Source organism: Aedes aegypti, chromosome 3 (genome assembly GCF_002204515.2).
Source record: "Aedes aegypti strain LVP_AGWG chromosome 3, AaegL5.0 Primary Assembly, whole genome shotgun sequence".
Lineage (NCBI taxonomy): Eukaryota > Metazoa > Arthropoda > Insecta > Diptera > Culicidae > Aedes > Aedes aegypti.
The window spans coordinates 350,753,352-350,766,776 of NC_035109.1; the positions used below are offsets into that span (position 1 = coordinate 350,753,352).

Sequence of the window (13,425 nt, forward strand, 5' to 3'; positions counted from 1 at the left end):
GCCCAACTGCACTAACTGATGCCCGTTTCAGGCATTCATTCATGATAGACTGCTGTACAATACTAGATTCCTCACAGTCAGTTTGCCTTCAAGTGCCAATACGGATAGTAAATTTCAGCTGAATGGCATCCGCATTGGATGAGGCTCCATTCGACCCCCTCACAGATCTACGACAGCCGCATGAAATACAGAAGTGGATGAGCATTACTATTCCCCATATGCCAAGTGAGGTCCGGTTTTGGTTCCGGTCTGCATGCCATACCTCTCTCGTAAAGTAAGGTGGGGTATAAGATCGACCTTTGTGGAATAATCAACATTTCTAGACAAACTATAACAATTGAAAACGAATGAATATCATATTCATCATATCGACTACAGTTTTGCTTAACAAACGTTTGTCAAAATATTTACCCATTTAGAGTTATATCAGCTTCGAAGTTGTCTAAAAAAACCTTTTACCCCACCTGTCGCACAAAAGTTCGAATCTCGTGTGGAGCAAAAGTTCGATGACTCATGCACGAAATATCAGTACTATTATGGCAGAATACTTTATATTAGCCCTAAACAGATGTTTACAGAAAAATACACACTAAATTTTGATAACAAATTTGCTAAAAACAAGGTTAATTGGAAGATACTCAAAAATGGGGCCTTCCTTAGCCGTGTGGTTAGAGTCCGCGGCTACAAAGCAAAGCCATGCTGAAGGTGTCTGGGTTCGATTCCCGGTCGGTACAGGATCTTTTCGTAATGAAAATTTCCATGACTTCCCTGGGCATAGAGTATAATCGTACCTGCCACACGATATACAAATGCAAAAATGGCAACTTTGGCAAAGAAAGCCCTCAGTTAATAATTGTGGAAATGCTCATATGAACACTAAGTTGAGAATCTGGCTCTGTCCCAGTGAGGACGTAATGCCACGAAGAAGAACCCAAAAATGGCAGTTTTTCGGGAAACTGTTAGAACGTAAAATTTTGCTCCACTGATTCGAACTTTGACCTCACTATGAGACAAAAATGGTTTTCAAATATTTATTCAAAAACTATTGCGCTTCAAAGCATCCTTACGATATTTTATTTTATTTTTTCCCTGCAATGAAAGTTCTATTGAAAACTTCAATTTTCACACTCAAAATCCGCAAATACAGCCATAATTATCATTATGTTTATAACATTTGTTATGAATTAAGCAAGAAATCTCAAAAAGAAACTTTTGCCTCTCTCGAACTTTTGCCCACTTTTACTCTATTCTAGTATCTTTGCCTAGGTAAATCCATGCTGCTGGGGAGCGTGCTAGTTTCTCCTGCAGTCATCAGTGCAGTGCAAAGCGAGGATTCCGACTACACTGGGAAAACATATTCAATATTAATTAAATTTCATACTTTATGCAAATTTACTCTTGCGCAGTGATCGTCATCACCGTTCACCGTTAGTTGGTTGGTTGGTTGATTGGGCGATGTCGGTCGATTCTCCACGTTCGTTCGTTTACGGTTCCCCCGGGGCGAAAATGGGACATCAGCAGGTCATTGTTAGTTAAATTTGTACAATTTCGTCAATTTAGACTAGTCAACAGAATCACCAAGCGGAAGCCCGACGACGGCGTTGTGGGATTTAAAAACATTAGTCGGTACGTACCACCGTTTTTTGGGGTGCTCAGTAAAACAGATAAACCTAGTGAACTTGGCACTTTTTTAAGTAGGTATTTAGTATTATATTTTTGAAATTGCTGTGGAATGATTGGTCAACAAGATTTTGTTACAAGACCTACGATTTTTCGTAAACCTAAAATTATTTTACAGTTTCTTTCAATAAACTACGACCAGGTTGAAATCTGTTCAGTTCAACCATTTTTGGAAAGAGTTTGCGCTTAATGTGAGTCATAGCAGGAGATGAGCAGGGATAGAAGCATCTTGATGGACGGAAGGAAACTGATCGAAAGGTGGAATCAGCACTTCGATGAACACTTGAAGGGTGATGAGAGTACAGACAATAAGGTTTAAGACAACGGGGGTCTTCTTTAACCTAGTAATAACGTCCACTGTCACAAAGCAAAGACATGCTGAAGGCGTCTGGTTTCGATTCACGGTCGGTCCAAAAAATTTTTAAAATGGGATTTGCTTGTCTTTTATGAGCATATCGTGTTTTACGCACAAATGACAAATACAACTTTCGAAGTGTTATCCAAATTCATCCAAGAATATTGTAAACTTTTCCGAAATACTCACAGTAATATTCTCATGCCCTTATTTCTCTTTTTGTTTAACCTTTCGGTCGTCGCGCGAATTTTTGTAACGCGTTTTTCATGTTCAACATGAAATATCTCGCTCTCTAGCGTCACATAGTGGCATAAACTCTAGTCTCTTGGCTAATAATGATAGCCCTTGAGCTACTGAACAACTTTGCCGAAGACGCCATCATTCTAAGTGTACAGGCTTCAGAGATATTTGAAAAACAAAAATTTCATGCTCACTAGCGCCGCCTGGTGGTAAAATTTTGAATTAACTTGCTCGAACAAAGATATCCCGTGACTTACTGAACAACTTTATCGAAAACGTCATTTTTCTGAGACAGGCTCCTGAAATATTTGCAGAACAAAAGTTAAAGTTTCATGCACACTACCCGAGCAGAAGAAAATAACTACTAAATACCAAATTGAGGTATTCCATACCAGATAATTTCCAATACTACATACCTGAATGAGGTATGAATTAGCCCTGCATAAGAGGTAAAATACCTCAAATAATATCTCAAGCATATTCTACGAACACCAAACTGATAACTAGTTCAGGTATTGTAATACCTCAATAATACTTGATGGATTTTCATATAAAATTGAAATTTTTCAAATGTAGTTCAATACCTTCAGCAGACCTCAATAGCTGTTTAATACCTCAATGAAGTATTTTTAATTATTTTAGAGATTTTTTTCAATACCATTATAATACCAAATTGAGGTATTGACAACTGAACAATACCTAATTTTGGTATGATACCAAAAAATGGTATGCATAAGTTATTGGGGAGTTATTTGTTCCTTTTCGGGTAGTGCTACCTAGCGGTCAAATTCCGAATTAAATGAGGTACCATCAGATAACACTCTTCCTCCGGAATAACTTTACTGAAGACTCTATGTTTCTAAATTATTTAGATTTTGAAATATATCGATTTCAAATTGTAATCTACTCGAACCGTGTCATTATTATGCGAATTCTATGTACATTTATTGATTTTACTGCATTTAAAAAGGCCATACTGTAAAACATCTATATTGTTCTTTAGAAAATTTTCTCAGCAAAGTTGACGAAATAAACAAGTTAAACAAATAAACAATTTCATTCAAATCACTCCATAAATAAGGATAAGCGTCGAATCTTTAAAGTATTTCTTCATTCGTTTTGCTTATCTGATTAACAGAAATTATGTTATTTTGGTTAATACGTTGTAAGTCCCCTACTACCCGCATTATCAAAGTTACCCCATTTTACAGTACCTACATCAGTTCCTTCAGAAGCTCATCTGGATGTTTTTGCATAAGTTTTTGTTAGGGAAATCTTCTTAACTTCTTTAGATAATATTACAGAAGTTCCAGGGATTGTTTTTTATTCTTTGAACAATTCCTCCAGAAAATAATCCAAGTACTTATACTAGAATCATTTCTGAAAGGTCCAAAAATCACGATGTGAATTGCGTTTAGAATTTCCTTTTCAAACTCTTTAAATATTTTCCATCTTATTTTAAATAGATTTTAAAAGTAAATTCTTTAGGAATGTATTTGCAATTTTAAACTTCCTGATGTTACTCCAGATATTCAAGTAGGTATACAAAAACATCATTATGAGCTAAAATAGCCAAATCTAGTAACAGAATTGTTGGAGGTAATTTCGGGCTGGGTAGTGCTTTGGAAAGCCCAATCAAGACGGTTCGTTTTCGGAACGTCGAGAAGTTTGTTTTTTTCTCGTTCTCACGCGTTTTGCTGGGCAGTGCTTCGAAAAGTCCAAACATTTTCGGCGGACCGAGAAGTTTGTTTGTTTGTTTTTTTTTCGTTTTCGCGCGTTTTGTTGGGTTGCGTTTGGTTCGTTGATTCTGTTGCATGCTCCTGTAGGAACGGCGAAATCAGGTTCAATCGTGTCCGTTTTGCGTTGTTCGAGTGCGAAAAGGTATTCGTGTTTAGCCGAGATTGGATCAACTGGTGAGCTCGTTTCATGCTGATGTTCAAATTATCAGCGCAACTTTTATGTAATTTTTAACAAACCATGAATAGTTCGTCACTACAAGTGTCGGCATTATTCCTGTTTTATATAATTCAAATTTACACATCCTCTTTTCGACAAAACTAAAATATATTTTGAATAGTTCGACATTACGAGTGCTGACGTATTTTTTTAAATCTTCTAACAATAACGTTTTTTCTCAAAAAAATTAAAAATTCGAAACTAATTTTAAGTATGTCGTACTTTCCTCCTTATCCATGATCGCATCACCGACCAAAGAACTCCCAGATCTTTTCCTCCCCCTTATAAACACCTTTCTCGTGGTGATTGTGGAGATGCAGAGATATTCTCGTTCTCTAGAAGCAACAATCATTACATACTAACATTTCTTTCCCATCCCAACTGACTGTAAGGACTTAGCCGGCGCCCTTATTGATTAATGATTTAAGATCTGCGTGGAAGAATGTGCACTTCCAGAATAAGCGAAAAGTCCAATCCCTTATTTATTTGGATCGAAGTGCAAATTCTTACCAGTTCCAATCAACCACGGAATAGCGACCATTTGACATGTACAGTCAGTCTATGCTATGATATGAATTCGTTCGTGGAGGAGTTTACCGTATACTAAAAATGAACGAAATTTTGATTAATCTCTGAACTACAAACATATCGAAAGATCATGAATTGAAAAAGTTATAATAAATTTCGTAGAAGTATCGCCCTGCAAAAAAAAAACCGGAAGAATTCTTGTGACATTCTAAGAGGAATTCTACTTTCCTAGTATAATAAAAATTTGTTAAGTAGTCAAAGTACACAAAAATGTTTCCAAGGCTGGCCGATGGGATGGCAATTTTTTCAGGGTTTCCCCGAAGACTTTATCAAGGGAGTCATACTGGAACGCTAACAAAGATTTCTCCATAAACGTCTTCAAAGTTTCCTGCAGGAATTTCTTCATAGATTCATATTAAATTTATACAATGATTCCTCTACGCGTTGGACCTAGTATTTTTCGGCAAGGTAGTTTTCAGGAATAGCACCAGGGATTTCTTCAGATTTTCCCCGGATGCTCTTTCAGTAATTCTTCTTTAAACGCTTCTACAATTCCTTCAGAAAAAAAACTCAACATATTTCACCTGGAATAAGTTCACAGATTCCTGGATTCCTCTTGGAGTTTCTCCAGGGATTCATTGAAAAAAGATAGTTTCAGAGATTACTCAAGAAAATAGATTACGGATTAGTTCTTGAATTCTTCCAGCAATTCAAGCGCTTCTCCAGATTTTTTTAAGGAAGCCTTCAAGAATTCATCCTGGTATGTCTTCATAAACCCATTAAGTGCACATTATGATCCTGCTGAGCTTTCACAGGTTTATTTTGTAAGTTGTCAAGGGAATCACCAAGGGCTTTCCAGAGATTTTTCCCGGGATTCCTATTAACAATTTTCCCCAGAGATTCATTTATACACATCTGTGGGGGTTGCTCCATACAATCCTGCTAGATTTTTCCAGGTTAATTTTAAATTAATTCAAATGTTTCTTGTAGAAGAAATTTCTGCAGGATTTCCTCGAGGACTTTTTTCATGTGGAGTTCTCTATGCAATCTTCAAGAATTCCTTATAGCATTTCTCCAAGTATTTTTTTTTTAAGCATTCAAGATTTTTTTATCAACTTCATAAAGTATTCTCTCAGGAATTTATCCAAGGTAATTCTTTTGATGGTTGTTCAAGATGTTTTTTATGGAACTCTTAAATTTATCGTTGATTTTTTACAGATACTTCTAGAGAACTGTTCCAGAAATTTCTTCAGGAGTTCTGTAAAGGAATTTCTCCTGTTTGCCGTTAAGAAATAACTCCATACTAAATCCTTCAAAGATAGCTGAAAGAACTATGTATGCCTCTGAAAGATTTTCCAAGTATTCAAGGACTACTGTATAGGATTTCTTGAAGGAATTCTACCAGGACTTTTCCATGATTTTCTCTCAGATCTTACCAGTCGATATTGTTAAAAAATCACAGGATATAGAAATTTTTAGAGAATTTTACAAAAAAAAAACTCCTAGCACATATTAATGATTTTTTTAGAAATCCTGCGGAATTTAATCCTTGTGTCTTCCGAGCTGCAAATTTTGGAATACTTTCCTTAAAATGCTCTCGGATTAAGCTCTTGAAAAATCCCTTACTTAGTCAAATCTTCAAAACATGTATAATGAATGTTTATGTGTATAACAATTACTTGCAAGTGCCGTTAGCTAAATATCTTATCGAATCCTAGACAATATGGATCTAGAATATTCAATAGAGTTCCTGGTGCAGTTTTCAAATAATAATGCCGAATTACAATCTCTACAAGAATTCTTGGAGGTATCGCTTGACGAACTTTTTGACAAGTTGTATTTCATCAACAAATTTCGGGAAATGGATCCTTGCAGAATCAATAAAGTCATTCATAACAGATTTCAAAAAGAATCATGTCTTGAAGATACACTGGAGATAGCCGAAAAACAAATTATTGGACGTATTAAAAAGAATCATGTCTTGAAGATACACTGGAGATAGCCGAAAAACAAATTATTGGACGTATTATGTGAGGTAACGGCAACAGCAGACCCACCTCTTTTGGAAGGAAAAACGTCGCCTGGAAAAGACCGAGTTCAACAAGATGGAACAGTTGTGCCGGTCTCATGAAACGTTCTATTAGAAGCTCAACTCATCCCACAATGACTTCCTGCCGCGAGACGAAATGGGCACTGCTAAACATGGGAGCATCTTGACGGACGAAAGTGAGGTGATTGAAAGGTGGAAACATTACTTCGATGTACACCTGAATGGTGCTGAGAGCACAGGCAATAATGATTGATATAACGGAGGCAGTGTCTGTGGACGATGAAAACCAACCAGCCCCCACTTTGAGGGAGGTTAAGGATGCCATTCACCAGCTCAAGAACAATTAAGCTGCTGGTAAGGATGGTATCAGAGCTGAACTCATGAAGATGGGCCCGGAGAGGCTGGCCATTTGTCTGCACCGGCTGATAGGCACAATCTGGGAAACAGAACAGCTACCAAAGGAGTGGAAAGAAGGGGTAATATGCCCCAACTACAAGAAAAGCGACATGTTAGATTGCAAGAATTTTAGAGCGATTACCATTCTAAATGGAGCCTACAAAGTGATATCCCAGATAATCTTCCATCGTTGGTCAACTGTAGTAAACGAGTTCGTGGGTAATTATCAAGCCGGCTTCGTTCACGTCCGATCGATAACGGACCAGTTCTTTACTGTACGGCAAATCCTCCAAAAATGTCGTGAATACCAGGTCCCAACGCATCACCTTTTCATCGATTTCAAGGCGGCATACGATAGTATCAATCGCGTAGAGCTGTGGAAAATCATGGACGAGAACAGCTTTCCCAGGAGCTCACGAGACTGATAAGAGTAACGATGAAAGGTGTGCAAAATTGTGTGAAGGGTTCAGGCGAACATTCCAGTTCGTTTGAATCCCGCCGGGGACTACGACAAGGTGATGGACTTTCGTGCATGTTGTTCAATATTGCACTAGAAGGTGTTATGCGGAGAGCTGGGCTTAACAGTCGGGGTACGATTTTTACGAGATCCAGTCATTTTGTTTGCTTCGCGGATGATATGGACATCGTCGGCCGAACATTTAAAAAGGTGGCAGACCTGTACACCCGCCTGAAACGTGAGGCAGCAAAAGTTAAACTGGTGGTGAATGCGTCCAAGACAAAGTACATGCTAGCAGGTGGGGCCGAGCACGACAGGGATCGCCAAGGTAGCGGTGTTACGATAGACGAGGACACGTTCGAGGTGGTCAACGTTCGTCTACCTTGGATCCTTGCTGACGGCTGACAATAACGTTAGCCGTGAAATACGGAGGCGCATCATCAGTGCAAGTCGGGTGACTATGGGCTCTAAAAAAAGCTATTATGGACTATGTTCGAGGAGAACCTGCATGTTCTTGGAGTATTCAAACGCTGAGTACCTAGGACGATTTTCGACAAGGTACAGGAGAACGGTGTAACGCAACGAAGGGTGAAACACGAGCTCTACAGCAAACCCAGTATCCAGAAGCTAGCCTAAGCTGGAAGGAAACGATGGGCAGTGCATGTTTCACAGTTGCCGGACAGCAACCCTGCGACTATAGTGTTCGCTTCGGATGCGATTGGTACAAGAAGGCGTTGAGCGCATCTAGCTTGGTGGACGGCGAGAGTGAGACATAACCGAGGATAGATAGATGTGGCCACGAACCGATCATTGGGACTTGAAATTGTTGATTCACTGTTATATGCCTAGATGTCAACTAAAGAAATGTTATATGAATAAATGTGAGGTATCATACAAAAAAAAAGAGATTCATGGAAATCCTAGATTAATTATTGGTTTAATTACTGAAGCGAAAAAAATACCTGGAAGAATTCGTAAATGACCTTTCATAGATTGTAGATGATGTACAAAAGCAGTTTTTAAGAAAGTATAACTCGGCATTGTCTGACAAAAAACATTATAACATTCTTCCCAATAAGACCATATAATGCATTCTTCAAACTAATGCCCTTATTTCTTCATTTCTCTCCAACAGCAACAAGAAAAACGACGCGAGCTGCGTTTGAAAAAGTTCTGGCGTACCACCACAAAGCCACCAACGTCATCGGAGGACTCAGGCGGCTGCGAAAGTCCTACAAAACTAGGACGAAAGGCCTTCCAGCAACAAACAAATAGCATTAACAGTCCCGCCCGGAATCCACCGACATGTTCGCTGCCACTGTTGCAGGTCTGGCCCAGCCAAGACTCACCCCGGGGGGAAGCCGACGGGCAGAGTTTCGTGTTTCCCCTGGCAGTCGATGACCAGGGCGGAAGCAGCACGGTATACCTTCAAACCTCGCTGCAGCATGCCGCCATACCCTCGAGCAGCAGTAGCGGCGATCTACGCCGTAATTCCCTCTTCGTTGACCAACTGCAAGCTGGCGACTCCGGTATCGATTCCGTTCAGGCATCCCCGTCGCCGGTTGCCATGCCCTGTCATCCCCTGGTAGTGTCCAATGCAATATCACCAAGTGCATCGCCCACCGTGGGTTCACCGACGCCTTCGATGGACCGGAACCGGCGTCCGTCGACGTCACTGCTCCATCCGGACCATGCGAGGATACTGGCCCTGCGACAACTGACGTCACCCGACCAAGTGAGCTTTACAATATTTCTAGTATAGCGCAGGACCAATGCTTTTTTCACTTTCAGACATCGCTAGAAGACAATACAGAATTTAATGGGGTAGCGGGTAATCACCTTTGCACCGCTAGCTCCAGTACGACCTCATCCCTAACGTCGGTAGCAGTCGCCACCCTAGGACAGCATCCCCAAAGGTATTGAATGTCTTTTAATTTAAATTGCTACCACCACAGAACCCAGCCTTATCTCATACTCTGTATCGCTATCGTTCCAGATCATCCGATCCCTGGCTACGTCCGGAGCGTGACAAAGATCACCTCGAACTGGACCAACGAAGGGCTTCGACGATGACCGCCCGTCTGTCGCTGTTCGACGCCCTAGATCTGGAGTACGCGCTGCTTCGAGCTGCTGCTCGTGGTTCCGTGGGCCCATACTCGCTCAGTGAATCGTTGCACAAACTCACCTTCACCCAGTCGCTCGCCTTTCCGGCACTCGCCCGCGGACTAGCCGCAAAACGGCGAACCTCCACAGAGGAGAGCTCGGCCCGGCCGCTCAACCCGAACGAGTCCGGTCTGAACACGTTCGCCAAAGTGGTCACCGCCTGTGTTCTAGTGATGGTTAGCTTTCTGGTGTTTCTAGTGGTGTACAAGTACGTAAGGACGTGAGGTTTGCTCCTGGCCCCGACCGAAGTCACGATACAGGCAACGACCGCATCGACGGCGATTGCCTCATATCATCACGTGGCCAACAGGACCCTAGCGTCGGGCGTCAGGAAGCTATTCAACCTCGATAACTAGTGCAACACAGTGTAGATCAAGAAGAAAACACGCAAGTCGTAACAAACGGAAACGCTCTTTCTTATGATGTAGCACCTAATAGTAAGTGGTAACGAACAACTTCACAGAAAGAAAAACAAGTCAATCGCATTCGTATTATCAATCAACGCCGTAGCTCAGCAACAACGTTTCAAAACTGACTTCGGACAGTGCGTCGAATAATAGCCTTACGGTGTGGACAATCTGTGAACAGTGAAAGACTCCGTAGTGTACGAAAATGACGTCACAAATTTACCATTTTCCGCACTTGCTCTAAAACATGTTATATTTCAAAAAAAAAATCCTTTTGATTCGGTAGACCTTGAACAAACATATTATCCCAGGATTCGATCAATAATTGGTTATAGCATTGACAATTTGAAAACTTTAGGTAGAGTCAGAGTAATAGAAATATTCAAATGAAAACCACAGATAGACTTCAAATTGGTTTCACATAGTGTTTGAGTAGTTAGATGCAAAAATTGTTATCATCTGAAAAGAATTTTGATAGCAGTATGAATAATTTATCTATTGCTTTGTTTGACCACTTTAAATCGGTATTTTAAAGGAAATGTGTGGCTTAGCTGCATGATTACATTATTTATTTTTTGTGTCTTTCAATTACAGTTAATCCGTCTTATACCATTTTGTCTTCAATTTCGAACATGACTCATATACTCCCTTTTTTGTTAACGGTCGAATGCTCTTTCGATCGAAAACCTTTTTGCATTCCCTTGTACGCCAGCAAAATCAAAAGGGCCGTGGATTTGATCGAAAGTTGGATCCGCCGTATACAAGAATGACGGTGTATTCCAAACAGTGACAATTTCAAAGGCAAGAATTGACATTTTTACAGCTTTACATGGAGAGGACTTAAATCATAGAAAAATTGACCATCTCAGGAAGAAATATGAGCAGTTTTGTTGAAAATCGCTATGAAAAGTCGAGTATGTGGAATGTAAAAGGCTCTACACCTGCAAATAGTTATTTATGTAACAAGTTATAAAACGAAACACGATGCTTGCCGAGTTGGATAAATACGACGAGAGCACGGCATAAAATTTAACAAGGTAGTCTTCTCACTAAAGTAAACATCAAATTTGATTGTGAACATGTGACGTTAATCCTATCGTAGCATATATCATCCGGGCCACTAGATCATTTTTTCACAAATTTGTTGTCTTCGTCTTTTCACAAATTTGTTGTCTTTGTCTTCGGAATATTGGACACCGTGCGACCAGAGCTGGAAAACTCGAGTTTTGCGATGGATAGCATACAACTTTTTTTTTTGCTTGTAATTACGAAATCCTTTGCTAAATTTCTTGACATATACTTCGAAGAATTCCTGGATAGTTTTATTTAGACGATTCTGGCTAAGCATATGCAATTTGATTCCAAAATGATCAAAATTGCCTCAGTAATCATTTTAAAATATATCTTGGCAACCAATCCAAAGATGGATTCGATGGATTGCATACAACTTTTTTTCTTGTAATTACGAAAATTGTCGTTATGGGTATCCTAGGAAAAATTTAAAAAGAGTAATAAAATTATTGCTTGAGCATTAGGCATTAGGCAAGTGCTCCAGCAGTAGCCGTTCGGTAATCAAGCAAGGATTTTTTTTTTATTTTTACATATGTTTTTACGTTTTTTCCACGGAGCAGCAACTAAAAAAAATCGAATGAAGCATGATGATCCCCCGACAACCAGAAGTCGCATGAAAGTTTATGTAATAACTCGTTTATTCATGCAAACTACATCAAAACCGCAAAACACGGTGGATAAAATTGTCAGATTGATGAGTTTCCTCCTTTTTTTTTTAAAAAAATAAAACGTTTTTTTCTGAGTTCATTTGTACATTTTGTTTCGTTCCGTACACTCGTACAAAGTCGTAGGTTGTAAGTCGAACCAATCCGTAACAGCTGTCAAATCAACATTTGTTATCATAGGATAAGTCGCATAAGATCACAGGTTGGTTCGATAGAAAATTTATACCCTCGCATTGTATGCTATTATTCATCACATAATATATGCACGTATATCGCCTCCACTTTTGTACGTAGGTCTTTTCGCGTCATCTTATAAGTGAAATTTTGCACATACAAAGCCTCCAGGTGATTTCGTTACACGTACATTTTGGTTGTCTGGGTCATCTCTGGGACATTTCTCCATTTTTATACATTTATTTAATAAACTGCTTCCATCATTTGATCCGCTACTGAAATACGACGGCAACTACTGGTACAAAGGAGATTTTTTTTTGCGAAAACTTTATTATTTATATGGTTTTTTGATTAGATAAAATGCTGAAATCGACTAGAGGCAATCTATCCTTCAAAAAATAGCGCATGTCGATTTTATTGATTAATATACGTTATATTCCAATCCAGCTTTTTACGCTAGCTTGCCATAAATTGTGAAACACCCACTCTTGACATTTCTTGCCTACACTATTTTTTTATAATTAAATCGTAGTAAGCTTAGTGGCAAGAGAATATTATTGAAAATCGTCAACAATCGTCATAATTTTTGTTTGTGTACCAAATTGGAAATAATGTTTCCTAATTTTTCAAATATATTTTGCTTGTTTTTTAAGGTTCACTAAAGGCTATGAATTGAAGAACTGATTTCATGCGGAATTCTTCAGTGAAAATATAATTTCTGTTGTAAATGTTACTGGAAGGCAGACTTTTGCCATTCGATAGTCTGACTATTGCTGGGAGAAAGTGGAGGAAATGGAAAACGTTATTGTAAACAAAATAAGAAATTTATTGAATCATACAACTGTAAAGTTGTTCATTCCACCTTACAAAACTATTCTATATGTATGTCGGATTTTACAATTGGCAATAGCAAAATCAATGCGAAGGACCGATTTTTTTAGGAACAGCGGAGGATGACGTCCAGTAAGAAAAATAGCATTAGATAGTCCTGATTAGATTGAGTGGCTATCAACGTCAGTCTCGAAGGCGTGTTGTAAATGCCTCAGAATTTCAGTTTTGCGTTTTTCAATTTTATAGTGGGCAGTCATCCTTGAAACATTATCGAAACATTGTACATTGGAGAACAAGTATGATTGACGATTAAATATTAACAATGTTCTTGGCGATATTATGTGTATGATCAGATTTGTATAACACCAAGCAATAAGCGTATAGATGAAGTTTATTTTAAAGATTAAAATCGAACTGTTTCCCTAGAACTGAATCAAAGTTCTGTAAAAATC

At 39.0% G+C, this 13,425-nt stretch overlaps 1 protein-coding gene across 1 annotated transcript in view; it reads left to right on the forward strand.

Moving 5' to 3' along the window:
* The window catches only part of LOC5578903, a 225,904-nt gene extending 214,716 nt beyond the window's left edge, over nucleotides 1–11,188 (forward strand). The window contains exons 3-5 of the mRNA XM_021852882.1: nucleotides 8,798–9,397; nucleotides 9,454–9,578; nucleotides 9,659–11,188. Of these exons, the coding sequence (XP_021708574.1) occupies nucleotides 8,798–9,397; nucleotides 9,454–9,578; nucleotides 9,659–10,049 (1,116 nt within the window). The 3' untranslated portion in view covers nucleotides 10,050–11,188. The remainder of the gene's footprint in view (nucleotides 1–8,797; nucleotides 9,398–9,453; nucleotides 9,579–9,658) is intronic.
* The last annotated feature ends 2,237 nt before the right edge of the window (nucleotides 11,189–13,425 follow it).